This window comes from Gossypium raimondii, chromosome 1 (assembly GCF_025698545.1).
Source record: "Gossypium raimondii isolate GPD5lz chromosome 1, ASM2569854v1, whole genome shotgun sequence".
Lineage (NCBI taxonomy): Eukaryota > Viridiplantae > Streptophyta > Magnoliopsida > Malvales > Malvaceae > Gossypium > Gossypium raimondii.
The window spans coordinates 4,438,614-4,461,806 of record NC_068565.1 but is presented as its reverse complement, the minus strand read 5'-3'; the positions used below and the strand labels follow the sequence as shown (position 1 = coordinate 4,461,806).

Here is a 23,193-nt window from a genome sequence, read left to right as displayed (position 1 = left end):
AGAGCTCAAATAAATCAAAGATGTTGTCATTGTTTTTCAAGCTTCCAACTTTCCCGACGATTTTCTCAGCAACCAAACAAGAAAAACCAGAAGAAAAAACAAAGTAAAATAGACTCACCGTCTCCTTTGGCCGGCGTCGATCCAGCACAGCCCATCCCACTTTTCTTCTAAAAGCCCAAAATCTCACTATTTTCGAAACCCAAAAAAGGTATTTTCTTTATGTTTTCAAAGCAAATTCTTGTTGATTGAAATTTGATTTGAAGTCAAAGTTTGTCTGAGAAGAGAGAACAGGAGACGAAATGTGTTCCGGTGATAAAGCCTGTGATTCTCCGGTGACTTCAATTAAATTCTTAAAAGAGAAAAAAAAAACACAAGTGATTTGTTCAAGGCTTAATATATAGATTAACGCCTAAACTTTGCACTTTTCTCAAGTTGGCACCTAAATTTTTTTTATCACATTGATTCCTAAGGTAGGCATTTGTTACTCAAATCGATCCCTATGATTAACACCAAATCCATTCCTATTGTTAACCTTTAGTTTTTTAAGGATTAATATATAGATTTCCCTTTGAACTCGGCAACCATTAACCCCTAAATGTTTTTTTAATCATATTGGCCCTAAGGTTGGCATGCATTACACAAATTCATCCTTACACTAAGGGTGGGTTTGGATGGGCGATTGGGTGCGGTGCGGTGTGTTTAGCTTACTTTTTGTCTCACGCTACAGTATTACTACAGCATCTAATCTCACCGCCACCATTGTTTTTACACTAACCGCAGGTAAACGCACTGCCGATCCAAACTCACCCTAACACAATTTGTTTTTAAAGAATCTGTTACGTGGACAAGTAGATGGCAATACGTGGAGAAATAAGGAGAACATATATGAGTTCATCTTTAATTATTCTTAACAAATTTAAAAAAAAAAAACTTAAAATTTTGAAAGAAGATTAAAAAAATTTAAATTTTTTAAGAGATATTATAAATTATAAAACTTCAAAACTAAATATATAAAAATTCAACTTAAAAAATAAAAATCTAAAATCTAAAAATATATAACAAATAAAATTAAAAATATAAAAATATAAATATTCAATTTTTTAAAAATATTATAAAAAATTTGATTGGGCATTGGCTGAAGTTAACCAAACTTGACCAGCATTGACCGACGCTGATAAAGAGTTGAAAAACGTCAAACGGTCAATTTTATTTCTTTAATATTTAAAATATTTTAATTTTATATTTTTACGACTTCTGTAATTTACTAAAATCTAACCAAATTTATTTATTTTGAATTTTAAACATTTTTTGACTTTTTAACTAATTTTGTTATTTTATTTTCAATTTATATATTCTTTTTATTTTCAATTTCAATTTATATATATTTGAAGTTTTATCATTTATATATTTCTTATTTTTTAACAAATTTTAATTTTTTTCAAAATTTTAAGGTTTTTAAAACATGGTTAAAGAATGGTTAAAGATGAATCTATATATTTTTCCACGTGTCAACAAATGTAAAAAAAAATGATGTCATTTTAAAGACTAATCAGTATAAGATGCTAACCTTATGAACCAATATGATCTAAAAAAATTAGAAATCAGTATAAGAAAATTTGTCAATCTATACCTTAAGCATTTCATTAATGATTGAGTAAATAATAATGTAGTAAAGAGGAAAATAAATAAATAATCGTGAAGGGATTTAGGAGGTGGTTGGCTGTCATGTTCTTCTTCGTGACTTTATTTTCTTTTATTAGTTTTTTTTTAGCTTTTTCTTGCACTTTCCAATCATTTATTTTATCCCATATTGTACCAAATTTTACAACTCCTTTTTATCTTTAATGTCTAGTATTAAAGTTCTCTCTACCTTAGTTTTCCAGAATGGAAACTATCTTGATTTATTTCAAAGAAGCATTCACATATTTAATACATGTAGGAGATAGTAACTGACTAACCTACTGTAACAAAAATTACTAACAACTCTAATTGTTAACTAACAGCAGTAACTACTATTATCCCTAACATGCCCCGTACACAACAGTTTTCTATTTTCAATGAAGACTTTTCCCACTAGTACTAACAACACACAGACGATCGCAAAACTTAGAGAACATTCCTACTGACAGAGGCTTTGTTAGTATATCTGCAGTCTGGTCAGACCCAGATATATGCCCTACATGAAGTACTCCATCTGCAACCTTCTCTCTGATGAAGAATAAGTCCATTTCAACATGCTTAAACTTAGAGTGCATGACTGGATTTCCTGCAACAGCAACCGCTGTTGAGCTGTCGCACCATACACAGCCTTCGTTGGTATTGAGATACCCAACTCAGTCAGCAACGCCCAAATCCACACAACCTCGGCAGTGACAAGAGCCACAGTCCTGTACTCAGCTTCTACTGTTGATCTTGAAATAACTTGCTGCTTCCTGGAACTCCAAGAGATTGGATTCCCTCCCAGAAACACACAAAAACCCGATGTTGACCTCCGATCATCCACATCTGAGCCCCAGCTGGCATCCGAATATCCCTCAAGTAAAAACCTTGAAGTTCGGGTGAATTTCAACCCATAGTCCAAAGTTTCTTGTAAATACCTTAGAATTCTCTTTACTGCCTTAAAGTGCAGATCCAAAGGTTTGTGCATAAACTGGCAAACCTTATTCACTGAATATGCTATGTCAGGCCTAGTGATGACAACGTATTAGAGAGCACCAACAATACTTCTGTATTGACGCCCATCCTCAACAGGACTTCCTTCATAGGCTGACAACCGGCTCGTGATGACCATAGGCGTTGGTAAACCATTCGTTTTATCCATAGAAGCTTTCTGAATAAGATCAGCAACATACTTTTTCTGAGTAAGAAACACTCATTGAGTAGTATAACTCACTTCTATGCCTAAGAAATAATGCAGCTTGCCTAGATCTTTCAGGGAAAACTTCTCATTTAGCTGAGTAACAAACTCGTTTATGAATACGTCATCATTCCCTGTGATGATAATATCATCCACGTAAACTAACACATAAACCATCAGAGAGCCCGACTGTAGAATAAACAAAGAGCTGTCAGCTTTGGATGCTTTAAACTGCAAATTGACCAAAAACTCTCGCAACTTGTGAAACCACGCCCTTAGTGCCTGTTTGAGACCATACAGGGCTTTTTGAAGTCGACACACTAGCTGTTGACCATTGGCGTTTTGCTGTTCAAACCCTGGAGGCTGCAACATATAGATCTCTTCTCGAAGGTCTCCATTCAAGAACGCATTATTTATGTCAACTTGTCGAAGCGACCAGTTGAAAGAGACTGCCAATGCAATGACCACTCTTATGGTAGTAGGCTTCACCACAGGGCTGAATGTTTCGTGGAAATCTATTCCAACTTCTTGCAAGTACCCCTTAACCACAAGTCGACCTTTATGCCTCGCAATAGACCCATCTGCATGTCGTTTGAGCTTGAAAATCCATTTGCAGCCAACTACTTTACGACCAGCTGGTAATGGCATAAGATCCCACGTATGGTTCGCCAGTAAGGCTCGATACTCCTCCTCAGCAGCTTTCGTCTAAGCAGGACTCTGAAAAGCCTCAATTATGGTCAACGGTTCCTTCTCCTCTAAACATGAAGCAAACACCTTTGGCTTAAAAATCCCCTTTTGGCACAAGTCTGCATGGGATGGACATTCATATTTTGTGGAACCTCCACACTGGTCTCATGCTGAACACTTGAAGGAGACCCATCAACTTGTGACTCAACAACCACAGGAGAAATTCGAGGTGAATTGGCAGATGAAAAACCATGATGAGAAGTCTCAGAAGCCATCCGATCGGAGCCTACATGAGATTGACCATGAGAATTCTCAGAAGGAAACCGATTGACAACTACAGGAAGTATGGTCTGGCCAAGCAAGTTTTGTGTAAAGGTAACTGGAGATCGAGAACAAAAACCATGCTGAAAAGGAAAGAGTGTCTCATCAAAGCGAACATGACGAGACAGATACACTCGGCCATCAGCAGCTAAACACCTATAACCCTTTGTATTAGGGGCACTGCCAAGAAACACATAAAGTTGTGATCTGAACTGCAGCTTGTGCTTTTGAAAAACTCTTAAGTCAGGAAAACATGCACACCCAAACACTCGAAGCAGGTTAAAGCTTGGCTTATGTTTGTGAAGTTTTTCATACGAACTGACATTGTGAAGCACGGGAGTAGGCAGTCTATTCGTCAAATGAGCAGCATGTGCAAATGCAAAATACCAAAAATTTAAAGGAATACCAGATTGAGCTAGGAGCAACAGTCCCATGTCGACAACTTGGCGATGCTTCCTCTCAGCAGCTCCATTTTGCTCTGAAGTGTATGGACAAGTGACTCGATGTACGACACCCAAGTGAGAGAGTTCCTTTGTCAAACCACGATACTCTTCCCCCCAGTCTGTTTGCAACATCTTGACAGAACACCCAAACTGCACTTTGACCATTTTATGAAAATCAAGAAAACAGCGAACCACCTCAGACTTGTTCTTAAGAAAGTAAATCCAAGTGTATCGGCTATACATATCAACAAAAGAAACATAGTAACAAAAACCATTTGATGTCATACAAGCTGGTCCCCATACATCTGAGACCACTAGCTCAAAAGGAAAGGAATACACTGTCTTGGATGGAGAAAAAGGAATCTTGTGAGCTTTGCCTAGCAGACACGAACTACACAAACTAGGTAAGCTATTCTGATCAAAACGAACTTTACAGGACTTTAATACATGAGCCAACACTTTGGAACATGGATGTTCAAGTCGATTATGCCATAAGGCATTCAACGACAGTTGAACATTATTGAGCAAACAGGAACTATGCTTTGAAAGAGAGTGATTAGAACTGACAGCACACTTGGAAAATTGAAACCGATAAAGACCTTCATGCATGTGGCCCTCGAGAAGAATCATCCCTGTCTGAATGTCCTTCACAAAACAGAGAAACGGGTGAAACTCAAAATAAACCCCATTGTCTTTTGCAAATTGGCCTACAGACATCAAGTTTTTACATATTGTAGGTACATGCAATACATTCTGAAGATGTAGGAGCCTCGAACCTGCTAAAACACTAGAGGATCCTACATGATCAATAGAAACAGGCTTACCATTCCCCATGAGAACACGACCAGTACCTGTATAGGGAGAGACATTCACAAGGGTTGACCTTTCAGGCGTAATATGATTTGTCGCACCCGAGTCTGGATACCAAGTTTGATCAGATTAAATTATGGTCTGCGAAGATGGTGATTGTGAACACGACCCTATGCACGAACCCATAGACGAGCAAACTGTTGCAGGAGGAGTGAAGTCACAAGACTGATGAAAGTTAACCGACGGAGTTTGACCAGAGAAATTTTCATCGAACCGATGGTAGCAGTCTTGAACCACATATCCAATCTTTCCACACAGTTGACATTGTGGTCTAGACTGAGACCATCCTCGACTACCTCTAGTTCTCCCACGCGACCATCCGTGACCAGCACCAGTATCTTCTTGTTTAGAAGGCTGAGAATAAGTCAACTTGGACCCTTTTCCAGAGCTACCTTGAAACTTAGTCACCAAATTTGCTTGCACAGAAGTTTCTGTCAACAACTCTAAGTGTCTAGTCTCACAATCAAGAAGCATGTCAGTGAGTAAATCCAAAGAAATTGGAGTCACAGAAGCAAACACTCGAATTGACTCATACTCCATAGGAAGACCAGATAAAACAACACTTACTTGTTCTCTTTCCGTTACCTCACTGCCAACTGCTGTTAAACTGTCACTCAACTTCTTGACCTTGGCCAGATACTCTTTAATGGTTAAATTAGATTTCTTGATAGAATACAAAGCATGACGTAAATTCCCCACCTTAATATTCGACGAGGTTCCAAACCGCTTTTCAATCGTAGTCCAAAGATCAAAAATCATTTTTGTTGTTGTGAGATGAACCATGATTTCATCAGTGACTGTCGATAGAAGCCACGAAGCTAAAAATTTGTCCTGCTTCATATAAGCAAGAAACACAGGATTATCCAACATCTGTCCATCAACTCCTGTAATAACTGCTGGAGGAGCTGAAACAGTCCCCAATACAAAACCTTCAAGTCTGTACCCTTCAAGAATGAGTAACAGCTGATGCTTCCACAGCAAAAAATTATGATCAGCCAATTTGACTGTATCATGTTTAGCAAAGTACTGTACTGTCGACAGTCCACCATTGCCAAGATGCGGCGAATGAAACCCTTCTCCAGAACCGGTTGAACAACGTGGAGTCTCTAGTCCAGGAATTGGCTCCGTGGCCATGAAGGAAAACAATAAAGAAAAACAACCACAAAAACCTTACAAAGAAATTTTTTTGGCTCTGATGCCATATTAAAGTTCTCTCTGCCTTAGTTTTCCAGAATGGAAACTATCTTGATTTATTTCAGAGAAGCATTCACGTATTTAATACATGTAAGAGATAGTAACTGACTAACCTACTGTAACAGAAATTACTAACAACTCTAACTGTTAACTAACAGCAGTAACTACTATTATCCCTAACATCTAGTAGTTAGTCCTCTGAGCTCAAAACTAGGGCTAACTATAAGAATAGCGAATCAATTATGTACTTGATTTTATTTTAGTCATTTAATTATTATTTTTATTATTTAATCACTTAATTTTTTTTAAATTAAATATTTTAGTAGTCTCAGGTTAGTTTCTATTAACTCAGTAATGGAATTCTAATGTGCACTTTTCTTATTAACCTAACAACAAATTTGATGATAAATTTGATGATAAATATAAAAAAATCTAAATCCCATTATGATTGTTGATGGAAACATATTGTTAATTGACTGAAGATATGGAATTGCTAGTTCTTAAATTACTCTTAGATTATCCTAGTTTAAAGAAGAAGAAATTTCTATTTATCCAAAACATAACAAATAGTGATGGGAGGGGTCGTGATTAAGTGTATCTAGTTGTATGGAAGGACTTGAATGCATCTACTTTTATCAAAATAGAATTGTGAATTATGTACACAAAGACTCATTGGCAGGGTGCTAAGCAGGCGAAGTTAAGAAAATGCAGTCCTAAAACATCTATATGGTGCTGTAATCGATCGACCATTGTCTACAAGGTAGATCTAAGTTAATAGATGACATGAGTTTGGTATCCATTACTCCTAAAAGATTATAACCAACATATTTAAAATTCTTAAAAAATAACTGTAAATTACATATTTAATAAATAAATTTATACTAAAATGATCATTTATGTAAAGTTTCAGAACTAACTTTTTAGAATTAAGACTTCATTTTTGCAAAAACTCTCATATTACAAATCTGATTTTATATCTTAAATTTTCATTTTTCTTATCTTATTTTCTCAAAATTATTAATTTGTACCCACTGATCTTACACTTGTAGATGCTTGGACTACTATCTAGAGGCCTGAGGCAGGTTTGTAGTTGATGTCCTATCTAGGTTGATATCTACATCAGTCCAGTCTAAGTTAGTTGTTGGGATCAGAACAAAGTGTTAATGATTAGAATTTTGTATACCTGTTGGATTTTTTTGAAACTTGGTTGTGAATTCTTGATGGAAGACAAGAATATTGATATTCACTGTACTATACGGCGCATCCTATTTGCATCTAAAGTACTGTTTATGGATGCTCAGGGAATTGTTAATGACAGACAAGTGCAATAGGAGAAGTTGTCCAAAGTTGCTTGGTCCAAGCCTCTGGAGGGATGGATCAAAATTAATTGCGATGGGGCTTTTGATTTAGAGACTTAGGGTTTTAATAAGTAATCTGATGCGGTATGTTTAGCCTCGCACTATAATATTATTGTAATATTTAATTTTACCGTCATCGTTATTTTTACACTAATGACAGATAAATGTATCGTTTATTTATTTCAATCCTAATTCAATCTTTAATTTGTGAGAGGTGTTTTTGCTTTTGTCTTTTTATATGTGTCATGGATTTTGGGGCACGTTTTTAGGAAGATGCAATTCAATTGTTACGGCCAAAAAAATTATAATCAATTGTCTTCATCACATATAATTGGTATTTATATGGTTTTACAGGGTAACATGAAACTGCCTCCTAATAAAGTCAAATAGTACTGCTTGCAATTACAACTTGCAAATCATGGTGAATCAGTTATCCCAAGGGCCTTTAACAAAGAGTTTAGAATAATCCACAAATTTCCCAAATTGAAAATTATATAAATAGAGTTCTGTGAAACCTTTAATTGATTATTTTAACAAAATTGGACTGCATAGAGAATAAGAAAAATAGCTACCTTGTTAGATATAGTTTTCATTTTAAAGGATTTTCGATAAGAATTAAATCAAAATGTTGTACGACAATTATATTAAGTGATGAAGATTAAAGATGATTGTCATAGTGTTAATCATTATCCATCTTATTTTAACCTGCTATTCAATTAAAATCGATTATTGTTTATGATTATATAATTCGCGTATCACACAATTCGTCTGAAAGCTTTGCTCACACACAATTCGTTAGCATGATCGCGAGCTCATGTTAAAAGGATGCGTGTTGATCCTAGAGGAGGATATATGTTGGCATGCATATATAGAACCTATTTAAATATAGAACGTCACATTAAAAAATCGTACTTTATAAATATGAGAATGGACCCTCAACAGGGGAGAGAGAAAAATAACCACTCAATAATGATAAAATTATAATTAATTTTTAATTATATTTAAATAATTATTACAAGAATCTTTAAAAAGTACATTCAATATAAGCCCTGGGAATATACTATTTTATTGCGCTTATTTATTAAATTTCAGTATTCTGCAATTGGGTTTAGTAATGGTACAAAGTAACATTAAACTCGACAATAGCATCCCCAATCGTGTTGCTCCAAACGGGTCGCAAGAGGGCAAACCCTGTGGCCATCCTAAACGCACCTCTCCCTCCCACTATTGCCATTTCACGAATTGTGCTAGGGTCATCTTCGGCGGAAAAGCGTGAGAACAAACTGAAGGAGCTTCCGTTGAACCTGCCAGTGGTAAACGCAAAATCCGCATAAAAGATTGCAGTAAATTGAGTACGTTCTCGACTTAAATCTAAGTAGAGCCCTTAAGAATTTCCGATGAGCGTGGATGTTAGTTCAGACTCCATAGTGAGGGGATCATCCATTGCATACAAGGTACCGTATGTGGGCGTATCCTGGGTGGTGTTGGGACTGGCTATCGGGATTGCAGTAGCGTTCTCGCCACTGCGAATGTCGTGGAAGAAGAAGTGGAGTCGAGTAATCTTTTCCATCCGAGGACCTGCCTTAACAGTTCTGGAGTAGAATTGGCCATGCACGGGTGCTACGGCAAGGCAAAATATAATTGCCCATGCAAATATCATCTGGTTTTCCATATTTTTTCACAATGTTTACCTAAAAATAGTTGGTTTTGACACTTGAAGATAATGGAACAAAATAAAAAAGGTTGGTTTTGCGGTTTTTGTTGCGCACCTCGGGGCTTTAAATAGAATTTGTGCTGGGCATGAAGAAACAGCTTTTTTTTTTTTAATAAATCTCGGTGTGAATATGGGTAATTCTTGTGTTCCTTATCTTACTTTTGTAAAATCATAAAATTCTGGAGAAGAGTCTAATTGTGGTTGGAGAACTGAAGGAACTTCTTTTCTTTTTTGAGACTTAGCCACTGGAGGTTGGTAGGCCGGAATTCAAACTCTTTAAATATTAGAGGTTATTATTCAAAGGTAATTTACGTGGGCGGATTTTATTTGTTTTAAACTTTTCAAAGTGATGGAAATTAATTTATTTCTGGAATTAATCTTTTCAAAGCTATGGAAATAATTTCATTTATTGGGATAAATATATTAGAGAATTTAAATTTTTGTTAGTACAATACTTAAAACTACGCATAATTCCTCTCTAACCCATAAATAGGAGGATAATGCGCTTCAGCACACTCAAACCCATGCCAATCGAACTATAAATCAATCGGCAAACTTTTTGTTAGTATTTTTAAGAGGGGATTTTAGTAGCTCAATTTCCTTTTACAAATTTCACCTGAAGCTTCCGATTTAATTTTAATATATATTTTAAAATTTTATTTTATTAGAACTATTTGTAAATTTTGAGACAATATATTATATTATTATTTATTTTAATATAATTATTATTTTTAATTATTAAAATTCCAATAACTTATGCATATAGATATTGTGTGTCAAATTTGACATAAATTAAAAATTTTAACTATTCATTTTATGTAATAAAAAAATCAGCGGTTAAATATATTAATTTAGACAATATTTTAGATTGGTATAATATAGATATCCGATTAATTTAAAATTTTACATGTATGATAAATACAAATATCTTAATGAATTCAATGGTTGATTGTTAAAATATTAATTATACAAAAACTTACAGAAGGGTGTAAAACCACCTTAGTTTTACATCTATGTAAGTAAATCCCTCCCCTTTCCTAAATCAATTATTTTTTCAAACAAGACAATTATAAATTAACCATGAGTTGTGTGGTGGTAGTTGTTCACCTCATCCCATAACCATGTGGTTGGAGTTCAATCCCCACTCATTAGTTGTGGGATGGGCTCTAAAAATGCTAGCATTTTAAATCTCAAAATATTTAAAATTTTTCATCAAAACTCAATTTTTTTAATAAGTTTTTATATAATTGGGTAAACTACACAAATAGTCACATAGTATGATCATTTTGATCACTCTCATTAAAATCCAAATAAAAATTAATTTTTCTGTTAAATGATAATATTATTTTAAAAATTACACCTTTGATTTCATTGTTTCATCATCACCATCACCATCGTTCGTTACCAAAACATTAAAACCCCATAAAAGTTTACTAAAAAGGTCGGTTTTTACAGGAGTGATCAAAATGATCAAATTATGTAATGTGAGTGCTTAAATTAATTTTTTTAATGTCTAAATAGTATTTTATATATATATATATATAAAATAGGGTGACTATCTGTACAGTTTACGATGAATATTTCATTAAAAAATCTATTTAAGTTTACAAAATTTTAGAAGTCTTGGCTTAGCTCAAATGTTAGAAATTTTGATATTTACATATGCTTAAAATATTACTTTGAAAATACCAAATTAAAACCCTTGGTGGAAGTCAAGGATAAAACATTAGAGAATGATGACCGTTTTCTAACGGATTAATGCTTCTCATTTCTATCTGCCCAATCTCAAAACGTAACTAACTTTTAATTATTTTTTAAAATGATTAATTAAATTAATTAATTCTTTGTTTTGGAAAATTATGCATTATCAATTAGGGAAGGTGTCGAATATTGAATCCGAAAACTGAGTAAAATTAACGTCGTAAATTTAAGATTACAGCAGTTAAATTAATATCCTTTTTATAGGCAGTCAAATTGGTGTTCAGTTTGTGATAATGGAATCGGTCCATGCTTTGTAAGTTTGGGTGAAAATATGGTATTATATTTAATGACTTCAGAGTAGATCTTGGGATACATCATATTAAGAATTATGTGCAATATATTGTACTAAATTTATGGTTGGTAACTTTATATTTTATTTGTTGAGATGATATAAAAAGGACCACTTGGAAAGGAAAGAAGATTCGCAGCAAGTGCTTGATGTACTATTTATTTATGACCTTGGTGCATGCTTAGTTGATTATATGATGAATAAACATATTGATAGTGATCGAGCATGGTTTTACGTCTTAGGAGAAGACATATTTTAATTCTCTTGATATTTAACTTATTTGGTTTGTGTGCTAATTATTTTTTATAGGTTCTTTCAAAAATGTCGAGGGGGAGATTGTTCGGTTTTTTTACTTGCTCGTTCCATGTTCTATTAGAACAAACATAAAATTTTTGCTTAGGTCGTTTGGGATGTTTCAGCCTCATGGATGATTGGTTTTTCCAGCCTTCAAAGCAGTGGCATGTTTGAGAAAACAAAAGTTGGTGTTTGGCTAGGATTCTTCACTTCTTTAACTAATCATATGGAAAAGTTTAAAGTGTAAAAAATGATTATTCTTATCCTTATCTTTTAAGAGAGTTTTGGAGCCGTTGGAAGAATAATTTAGGAAGGTGCAGTGTCCCAAAACTCTTCCGCATCTGCTCAAGTTGAGACTTGGTTATCGGCTGAGGATGTTTCCAGGGCTTTGGCTTCCGGATCTGTTTCACATTCCCTATCAGAGCCAAAAGAGTTCACTATATCATTTACTACACATACACTTCGAATGCAAATCTAAAAGCATGATTTCATACTGCATGTTTGCCAGAAAGAGTTAGTAAGTTGGTTAGCGGATGGTAAAAAGAAACTAACCACCCAAACACTCAAGCACTACTTCTTTTGAAGATAGCATGCTTGGAGCTCAAACTAGGAAAAAGTTTCCTACGTGATAAGAATCCAGCACTTAACTCCAGGTTTATATAGCCATGCTTAAGAGGCATTCAGCAAGTCCCGGATTAGAATCCTAGCATCCACTATCCCTTCTCTACGCAATGTGAGACCATCTTTGGACTGAAAATAAAGTTTCCTATATGATTATGAATTGTGCTAAACTGATCCATTGTCATACATATGACAATAGCATGAATGAACATATAATTACATAGCCCATTTCATGCAGCCAAGGCATTAGTCCTTTTTCTTTTTCATAATTTGATCAGCAATCTCCAAACTTTCAACTATTGAATCTCGATACAATAGAAAAATACTAATAAATAAATTAACAATGTAGTTGCTTGCAACTCCAAAAATGCAAGTTTTCTTTATTGAAAAAGCTAAATGGAACACATTAGAAAATTTTCAGAAACATTTGGAAAACAAATTGAGTACTAATTGCAAGCTAATAATAGAACATACAAATCATCAAAACGTTGTACGACAATTATATTAAGTGATGAAGATTAAAGATGATTGTCATAGTGTTAATCATCATCCGTCTTATTTCGACCTGCTATTCGATTAAAATCAGTTATTGTTTATGATTATATAATTCGCGTATCACACAATTCGTTAGCATGATGGCGAACTCATGTTAAAAGGATGCGTGTTGATCCTAGAGGAGGATATATGTTGACATGCATAGAACCTATTTAAATCTAGTACTTCACATCAAAAAATCGTACTTTATAAACATGAGAATGGACCCTCAAGAGGGGAGAGAGAAAAATAACCACTCAATAATGATAAAATTATAATTAATTTTTAATTATATTTAAATAATTATTACAAAAATCTTTAAACAGTACATTCAATATAAGCCCTAGGAATATACTATTTTATTTCGCTTATTTATTAAATTTCAGTATTCTGCAATTGGGTTTAGTAATGGTACAAAGTAACATTAAACTCGACAATAGCATCCCCGATCGTGTTGCTCCAAATGGGTCGCAAGAGGGCAAACCCTGTGGCCATCCTAAACGCACCTCTCCCTCCCACTATTGCCATTTCACGAATTGTGCTAGGATCAGCTTCGGCGGAAAAGCGTGAGAACAAACTGAAGGAGCTTCCGTTGAACCTGCCAGTGGTAAACGCAAAATCCGCATAAAAGATTGCAGTAAATTGAGTACGTTCTCGACTTAAATCTAAGTAGAGCCCTTGAGAATTTCCGATGAGCGTGGATGTTAGTTCAGACCCCATAGTGAGGGGATCATCCATTGCATACAAGGTACCGTATGTGGGCGTATCCTGGGTGGTGTTGGGACTGGCTATCGGGATTGCAGTAGCGTTCTCGCCACTGCGAATGTCGTGGAAGAAGAAGTGGAGTCGAGTAATCTTTTCCACCCGAGGACCTGCCTTAACAGTTCTGGAGTAGTATTGGCCATGCACTGGTGCTACGGCAAGGCAAAATATAATTGCCCATGCAAATATCATCTGGTTTTCCATTTTTTCACAATGTTTACCTAAAAATAGTTGGTTTTGACACTTGAAGATAATGGAACAAAATAAAAATTGTTGGTTTTGTGCTTTTTGTGGCGCACCTCAGGGCTTTAAATAGAATTTGTGATCGGCATGAAGAAACAGCCCTTTTTGAATAAATCTAGGTGTGAATATGGGTAATTCTTGTGTTCCTTATCTTACTTTTGTAAAGTCATAAAATTCTGGAGAAGAGTCTAATTGTGGTTGGAGAACTGAAGGAACTTCTTTTATTTTTTGAGACTTGGTCACTGGAGATTGGTAGGCCGGAATTCAAATTAACTCTTTAAATATTAGAGGTTATTATTCAAATGTAATTTAGGTAGGGATTCGTGGGCGCGTTTTATTTGTTTTAAACTTTTCAAGGTGATGGAAATTAATTTATTTCTGGAATTAAACTTTTCAAAGCTATGGAAATAATTTCATTTATTGGGACAAATATATTAGAGAATTTAAATTTTTGTTAGTACAATACTTAGAACTACCCATAATTCCTCTCTAACACATAAATAGGAGGATTATGCGTTTCAGCACACTTAAACCCATGCCAATCGAACTATAAATCAATCGGCAAAATTTTTGTTAGTATTTTTAAGAGGGATTTTAGTAGCTCAATTTCCTTTACAAATTTCACTTGAAGCTTCCGATTTAATTTTAATATATATTTTAAAATTTTATTTCATTAAAACTATTTGTAAATTTTGAGACAATATATTATATTATTATTTATTTTAATATAATTATTATTTTTAATTAGTAAAATTCCAATAACATATGCATATAGATAATGTGTGTCAAATTTGACATAAATTAAAAAAATTAACTATTCATTTTATGTAATAAAAAAATCAGTGATTAAATATATTAATTTAGACAATATTTTAGATTGGTATAATATAGATATCCGATTAATTTAAAATTTTACATGTATGATAAATACAAATATTTTAACAAATTCAACAGTTAATTGTTAAAATATTAATTATACAAAAACTTACAGAAGGGTGTAAAACCACCTTAGTTTTACATCTATGTAAGTAGATCCCTCCCCTTTCCTAAATCAATTATTTTTTCAAACAAGACAACTATAAATTAACCATGAGTTGTGTGGTGGTAGTTGTTCACCTCATCCCATAACCATGTGGTTGGAGTTCAATCCCCGCTCTTTAGTTGTGGGATGGGCTCTAAAAATGCTAGCATTTTAAATCTCAAAATATTTATAAATTTTCATCAAAACTCAATTTTTTAATAAATTTTATATAATTGAGTAAACTACACAAATAGTCACATAGTATGATCATTTTGATCACTCCCGCTAAAATCCAAATAAAAATTAAATTTTCTGTTAAATAATAAAATTATTTTAAAAATTAATCCTTTGATTTCATTGTTTCATCATCACCATCACCATCAGTAGTTACCAAAACATTAAAACCCCATAAAAATTGACTAAAAAGGTCGATTTTAACAGGAGTGATCAAAATGATCAAACTATGTAACGTGGGTATTTAAATTAAATTTTTTTCATGTCTAAATAGTATTTTTTTTATAATTGGGTGACTATCTGTATAGTTTATGATGAATATTTCATTAAAAAAATCTATTTAAGTTTACAAAATTTTAGAAGTCTTGGCTTAGCTCAATTGTTAGAAATTTTGATATTTACTTTGAAAATACCAAATTAAAACCCTTGGTGAAAGTCAAGGATAAAACATTAGAGAATGATAACCGTTTTCTAAGGGATTAATGCTTCTCATTTCTATCTGCCCAATCTCAAACGTAACTAACTTTTAATTATTTTTTAAAATGATTCTAGGAGTTGTAATTAAATTAATTAATTCTTTGTTTTCTAAGTGTGGCAACTTGCATTTTCCCTCATACAAGCATTATCAATTAAGGAAGGTGTCGAATACTGAATCCTAAAACCGAGTAAAATTAACGTCGTAAATTTAAGATTACAGATTCGCATCATCTATATACTCAGTCAAATTGGTGTTCAGTTTGTGATAATGGAATCGGTCCATGCTTTGTAAGTTTGGGTGAAAATATGGTATTATATTTAATGACTTGAGAGTAGATCTTGGGATACATCATATTAAGAATTATGTGCAATATATTGTGCTAAATTTATGGTTGGTAACTTTATATTTTATTTGTTGAGATGATATAAAAAGGACCACTTGGAAAGGGAAGAAGATTCGCAGCAAGTGCTTGATGTACTATTTATTTATGACCTTGGTGCATGCTTAGTTGATTATATGATGAACAAACATATTGATAGGGGAGTGTATGATCGAGCATGGTTTTACCTCTTAGGAGAAGACATATTTTAATTCTCTTGATATTTAACTTGTTTGGATTGTGTGCTAATCATTTTTTATGGGGTTCTTTCAAAAATGTTGAGGGGGAGATTGTTCGGTTTTTTTACTTGCTCGTTCCATGTTCTGTTAGAACAAACATAAATTTTTTGCTTAGGTCGTTTGGGATGTTTCAGCCTCATGGATGATTGGTTTTTCCAGCCTTCAAAGCAGTGGCATGTTTGAGAAAACAAAAGTTGGTGTTTGGCTAGGATTCTTCACTTCTTTAACTAATCATATGGAAAAGTTTAAAGTGTAAAAAATGATTATTCTTATCCTTATCTTTTAAGAGAGTTTTGGAGCCGTTGGAAGAATAATTTAGGAAGGTGCAGTGTCCCAAAACTCTTCACGCATCTGCTCAAGTTGAGACTTGGTTATCGGCTGAGGATGTTTCCAGGGCTTTGGCTTCCGGATCTTTTTCACATTCCCTATCAGAGCCAAAAGAGTTCACTATATCATTTACTACACATACACTTCGAATGCAAATCTAAAAGCATGATTTCATACAGCATGTTTGCCAGAAAGAGTTAGTAAGTTGGTTAGCGGATGGTAAAAAGAAACTAACCACCCAAACACTCAAGCACTACTTCTTTTGAAGATAGCATGCTTGGAGCTCAAACTAGGAAAAAGTTTCCTACGTGATAAGAATCCAGCACTTAACTCCACCGGTTTATATAGCCATGCTTAAGAGGCATTCAGCAAGTCCCGGATTAGAATCCTAGCATCCACTATCCCTTCTCTACGCAATGTGAGACCATCTTTGGACTGAAAATAAAGTTTCCTATATGATTATGAATTGTGCTAAACTGATCCATTGTCATACATATGACAATAGCATGAATGAACATATAATTACATAGCCCATTTCATGCAGCCAAGGCATTAGTCCTTTTTCTTTTTCATAATTTGATCAGCAATCTCCAAACTTTCAACTATTGAATCTCGATACAATAGAAAAATACTAATAAATAAATTAACAATGTAGTTGCTTGCAACTCCAAAAATGCAAGTTTTCTTTATTGAAAAAGCTAAATGGAACACATTAGAAAATTTTCAGAAACATTTGGAAAACAAATTGAGTACTAATAATAGAACATTCAAATCATCATCCCAAATTTAGCCCCATTTTCTTCTACTTTCTCTTTTTCAGTCTATAACAACATCATTTATACTATGAAAAGGAATAAGTCAGAAAAGGAATATATAGATGATAGATATTTCAATCATTGCTCCAACATTATAATTTGTTTTTGTTTATATATCATCCATATATAGGGAAAAGAAAACAAAGAGACTATAATTATCACACAATTGAATAACCAAAATGCTATCTATCTCTTAAAATGAACGAAAAAAACACTATAAATTGAAACAAAAATTTTAAAAATAAAAAGAAATTCAAGCGGAAGCCTTTTAGCTGCTTTGGAAATATCAGAAACTTTACTTGCTTAATATACCATTTAACTAGCTTAGCTCCAAAGTTTTCTTGAGCTCAAATAAATCAAAGTTTTCTAGAGCTCAAACAAATCAAAGATGTTGTCATTGTTTTTCAAGCTTCCAACTTTCCCGACGATTTTCTCAGCAACCAAACAAGAAAAACCAGAAGAAAAAACAAAGTAAAATACACTCACCGTCTCCTTCGGCCGGCGTCGATCCAGCACAGCCCAATCCACTTTTCTTCTAAAAGCCCAAAATCTCACAATTTTAGAAACCCAAAAAAGGAATTTTCTCTATGTTTTCAAAGCAAATTCTTGCTGATTGAAATTTGATTGAAGTCAAAGTTGGTCTGAGAAGAGAGAAAAAGAGATGAAATGTGTTCTGGTGAAAAAGCCTGTGATTTTCCGGCGACTTCAATTAAATTCTTAAAAGAGAAAAAAAAAACACAAGTGATTTGTTCAAGGTTTAATATATAGATTTGCCCCTAAACTTTGCACTTTTCTCAAATTGGCACCTAATATTTTTTTATCACATTGATTCCTAAGGTTGGCATTTGTTACTCAAATCGATCCATATGATTAACACCAAATCCGTTCCTATTGTTAACCTTTAGTTTTTTAAGGATTAATATATAGACTAACCTATGAACTCGGCAACCATTAACCCCTAAATGTTTTTTCTAATCATATTGGCCCTAAGGTTGGCATGCATTACACAAATTCATCCCTACATTAACACACTTTGTTTTTGGAGAATCTGTTACGTGGACAAGTAGGGGGCGACACGTTGGAGAAATAAGGAGAGCATAAGTGGATTCATCTTTAATTATTCTTAACAAATTTTAAAAAAAACCTTAAAATTTTTTAAAAATTAATAAATTTTAATTTTTTAAAATATTATAAATGATAAAACTCCAAAACTGAATATATAAAAATTGAAAATAAAAAATTAAAGTTAAAATTTATCATTTAAAAGTTTACTCTTTAAAAATTCAACTTAAAAAATAAAAAATAAAAAAATTTAAAATCTAAAAATATATAACAAAAAATTAAAAATATATAAAAATAGTCAATTTTTAAAAATATTATAAAAGAATTTGATCGGTGTTAACTGAAGTTAACCAAACTTAACTAACATTAACCGACGCTAATAAGGAGTTGACAAACGTCAAATGGTCAATTTTATTTCTTTAATATTTAAAATATTTTAATTTTATATTTTTACAATTTCTTGTAATTTACTAAAAATCGAACCAGTTTTATTTATTTTGAATTTTAAAACAATTTTTTGACTTTTCACTAATTTTGTTATTTTATTTTCAATTTATATATTCTTTTTATTTTCAATTTTGATTTATATATATTTGAAGTTTTATAATTTATATATTTCTTATTTTTTAACAAATTTTTTTTATTTTTCAAAATTTTAAAGTTTTAAAAACATTGTGAAAGAATGGTTAAAGATGAATCTATATGTTGTCTCTTTATTTTTCTACGTGTCAGTCCCATGTTCTTTTACGTCAACAAATGTAAAAAGAAAACAAATAAATGGTGTCATTTTAAAGATTAATCTATATAACATATGCTAACCTTACGTATTTGATTAATGATTGAGTAAATAATAATGTAATAAAAGAGGAGAAAAAAATAAATAATGGTGAATGGATTTAGAGAGGTGGTTGGCTGTCATGTTCTTCTTCGTGACTTTATTTTCTTTTATTAGTTTTTTTTAGCTTTTTCTTGCACTTTCCAATCATTTATTTTATCCCATAGTGTAACAAATTTTGCAAGTCCTTTTTATCTTTAATGTCTAGTAAACTAGGGCAAACTATAAGAATAGCGAATCAATTATGTACCCACTGATCTTACACTTGTACATGGTTGGACTACTATCTAGAGGTCTGAGGCAGAGAAATCTATTATCTCCTTACCTTTATTTGTTTGTAGTTCATGTCCTATCTAGGTTGATATATCTAAATCAGTCCAGTCTAGGTTAGTTGTTGGGATCAGAACAAGGTATTAATGATTAGAATTTTGTATACCTATTGGATTTTTTTGAAACTTGGTTGTGAATTCTTGATGGAAGGCAAGAATATTGATATTCACTGTACTATACGGCGCATCCTATTTGCATCTAAGGAGTTTATGGATGCTCAGGGAATTGTTAATGACAGACAATTGCAATAGGAGAAGTTGTCCAAAGTTGCTTGGTCCAAGCCTCTGGAGGGATGGATCAAAATTAATTGCGATGGGGCTTTTGATTTAGAGACTTAGGGTTTTAATAAGCAATCTGATGCGGTATGTTCAGCCTCGCACTATAATATTATTGCAATATTTAATTTTACCGTTATCATTATTTTTATATTAATGACGAATGAATGTATCGTTCATTTATTTCAATCCTAATTCAATCTTTAATTTGTGAGAGGTGGTTTTGCTTTCGTCTTTTTATATGTGTCATGAATTTTGAGGCACGTTTTTAGGAAGATGCAATTCAATTGTTACGGCCAAAAAAAATTATAATCAATTGTCTTCATCACATATAATTGGTATTTAGATGGTTTTACAGGGTAACATGAAACTGCCTCCTAATAAAGTCAAATACTGCTTGTAATTACAACTTGCAAATCATGGTGAATCAGTTACCCAAGGGCCTTTAACAAACAGTTTAGAATAATCCACAAATTTCCCAAATCGCAAATTATATAAATAGAGTTCTGTGAAACCTTTAATTGATTACTTTTAACAAAATTGGACTGCAAAGAGAATAAGAAAAATAGCTACCTTGTTAGATATAGTTTTCATTTTAAAGGATTTAATTTCGATAAGAATTAAATCATAATGTTGTACGACAATTATATTAAGTGATGAAGATTAAAGATGATTGTCATAGTGTTAATCATCATCTGTCTTGATTCGACCTGCTATTCGATTAAACTCGACTTAATCGATTATTGCTTATGATTATATAATTCGCGTATCACACAATTCTCTGAAAGCTTCGCTAGCGCATAGTTCGTTAGCGTGATGGCGAACTCATGTTAAGAGGATGCGTGTTGATCCTAGAGGAGGATATATGTTGACATGCATAGAACCTATTTAAATCTAGTACATCACATCAAAAAATGTTATTTTATAAATATGGAAATGGACCCTCAAGAGAGGAGAGAGAAAAATAACCACTCAACAATGATAAAATTATAATTATTTTTTAATTATATTTATATAATTATTACAAGAATCTTTAAACAGTACATTCAATATAAGCCCTAGGAATATACTATTTTATTTCGCTTATTTATTAAATTTCAGTATTCTGCAATTGGGTTTAGTAATGGTACAAAGTAACATTGAACTCGACAATAGCATCCCCCATCGTGTTGCTCCAAGTGACTCGCAAGAGGGCAAACCCTGTGGCCATCCTAAACGCACCTCTCCCTCCCACTATTGCCATTTCACGAATTGTGCTAGGAGCATCTGCGGCGGAAAAGCGTGAGAACAAACTGAAGGAGCTTCCGTTGAATCTGCCAGTGGTAAACGCAAAATCCGCATAAATGATTGCAGTAAATTGAGTACGTTCTCGACTTAAATCTAAGTAGAGCCCTTGAGAATTTCCGATGAGCGTGGATGTTGGTTCAGACTCCATAGTGAGGGGATCATCCATTGCATACAAGGTACCGTATGTGGGCGGATCCTGGGTGGTGTTGGGACTGGCTATCGGGATTGCAGTAGCGTTCTTTCCACTGCGAATGTCGTCGAAGAAGAAGTGGAGTCGAGTAATCTTTTCCACCCGAGGACCTGCCTTAACAGTTCTGGAGTAGTATTGGCCATGCACTGGTGCTACGGCAAGGCAAAATATAATTGCCCATGCAAGTGTCATCTGGTTTTCCATATTTTTTCACAATGTTTACCTAAAAATAGTTGGTTTAAAAATTTGAAGTCATAAAAATTTGATTTAACTAACCCATGTATCAATTTGTAAAAATGTTAAAATTTTAAAAAATTGTCATTATTGATTTAATCTCCCGATCTAATTTTGATCATGGGTGGTTGCCATCTAATAAGTGCGGAGTGCTAAGCCTTCTCATCAGTAAACTTAATGTAGGCTTTTATCCTTACCTTCTAATAGGCATAGTTGACACCATCCTACATAAGGGGGAGTAACTGAAAATCCTTCCATATCTAGAATTTTGCAACACTAAGAAACACCAATAGTTATGTTAAGCAGATAGCTCTAATACTAATTCTTGAATTAAGCAGTTGCTAATTGCTTAGAAACTAAGTGTTTGAATGGAAGTGCTTAGTTGTAGTGACCATTTTTTTTGATACTACAATGAACAAATTGAAAAATAGAGTAATCAAAAGACACAAATTATTGTTTAGATAGTTCGATTTTCTTATATCCGCAGAGTCTAGCTAAGTAAATTTACTATCTTTAATCTCCAACACAACAAGTTATCAAATTTCTATCATGCCCTTGATATAGAAATCTCACTTTTGTATCTAAAGACCTAAACCATTCACCTCTAAGTTTTCCCCTGAAGAACTTAGGTAATAAACACAACTTGTTTACTCTCTCAAATGCACTCTTAATATACATTCATAGATGAACAATTAGGTGCTCTCTTTACTCAGTACATAAGTGTATACAAGCCTCTTGAATATATAGAATTTTGAGACTTGCTAACATACTAGAGATCAATTACAATCCAATCTCTATAAACAATAGCTATAAAATAGCAAGATACAATATAATGTAAAGTTAACTATTGGAGATATGTTCTTTGATGTTGTCTTCAATATTATCCTGATCTAATCTCTACAATCCAAGGGACTCGATTACTTAATCCGATCCAATCTAATCTTCAAGGTAAGTTGCTTCAAATGGATTGTTCTTCAAATTCAAGCTTACATATTTCCACAATATTAACATTATTCAAAGCTAAAAGATTTTATTTCAAAACTTGCTTACTTCAAATATGACAAATTACAAATGATCACAATGATGATGGAAATGACCACTTTGGGTTAACTCTTAGTCAACCGCTTCAAAAACTTGAAAATCTACATCCACCACAAACTCCTTAAATCTAAAATCAATTCAGACTTTTCTTTATCCTGTATTGAAAGGCTCTAAAGATCCATGGGAAACTTGACTAACAAGACAATAACATGCCCAAAGACATGACTAACTTGCATTCTAGAAGGGAAAGAGAGAAAGTAGAGGCAAGACATTAAATTCAGTCAAATTAATATTTTTCTTATAGATAGAAAAATTAATACTTGTTTACAAATTCTACATATAAATTTATTCAACAAAATAAAAGCATTACATTTAGTTAATTAAAAATAATTAGCACTCTAGAAAAAAAAAAGATGAGGTAGAGGCAAGACTTTAACTTAAGTCAAATTAATATTTTCTTATAGATAGATAAATCAATACTTGATTTACAAATTCTAC

At 33.0% G+C, this 23,193-nt stretch overlaps 3 protein-coding genes and 1 pseudogene across 3 annotated transcripts in view; all 4 read right to left on the bottom strand.

Annotated features, from left to right (window-relative positions):
• LOC105777068 (uncharacterized) overlaps positions 1-304 on the bottom strand; it is a 30,868-nt gene extending 30,564 nt beyond the window's left edge. Inside the window, exon 1 of the mRNA XM_012600126.2 lies at positions 119-304. Within this exon, the coding sequence (XP_012455580.1) occupies positions 119-155 (37 nt within the window). The 5' untranslated portion in view covers positions 156-304. The remainder of the gene's footprint in view (positions 1-118) is intronic.
• Positions 305-8,794: 8,490 nt separating this feature from the next.
• Positions 8,795-9,402, bottom strand: LOC105777059 (dirigent protein 15-like; annotated as a pseudogene).
• Positions 9,403-13,273: 3,871 nt separating this feature from the next.
• LOC105777049 (dirigent protein 15) lies at positions 13,274-13,969 on the bottom strand. The gene has a single exon (XM_012600104.2). It carries the CDS (start codon positions 13,907-13,909, stop codon positions 13,346-13,348), a length of 564 nt encoding a protein of 187 aa, XP_012455558.1. The 5' UTR covers positions 13,910-13,969; the 3' UTR covers positions 13,274-13,345.
• Positions 13,970-21,059: 7,090 nt separating this feature from the next.
• On the bottom strand, positions 21,060-21,934 carry LOC105787165 (dirigent protein 15). The gene has a single exon (XM_012613605.2). The coding sequence runs from the start codon at positions 21,622-21,624 to the stop codon at positions 21,061-21,063; it is 564 nt and encodes a 187-aa protein (XP_012469059.1). The 5' UTR covers positions 21,625-21,934; the 3' UTR covers position 21,060.
• Between the last annotated feature and the right edge of the window lie 1,259 nt (positions 21,935-23,193).

Coding starts and splice junctions, on each gene's coding strand:
- LOC105777049 (XM_012600104.2), bottom strand. CDS start 13,909: ATGGAAAACCAGATGATATTTGCATGGGCAATTATATTTTGCCTTGCC.
- LOC105787165 (XM_012613605.2), bottom strand. CDS start 21,624: ATGGAAAACCAGATGACACTTGCATGGGCAATTATATTTTGCCTTGCC.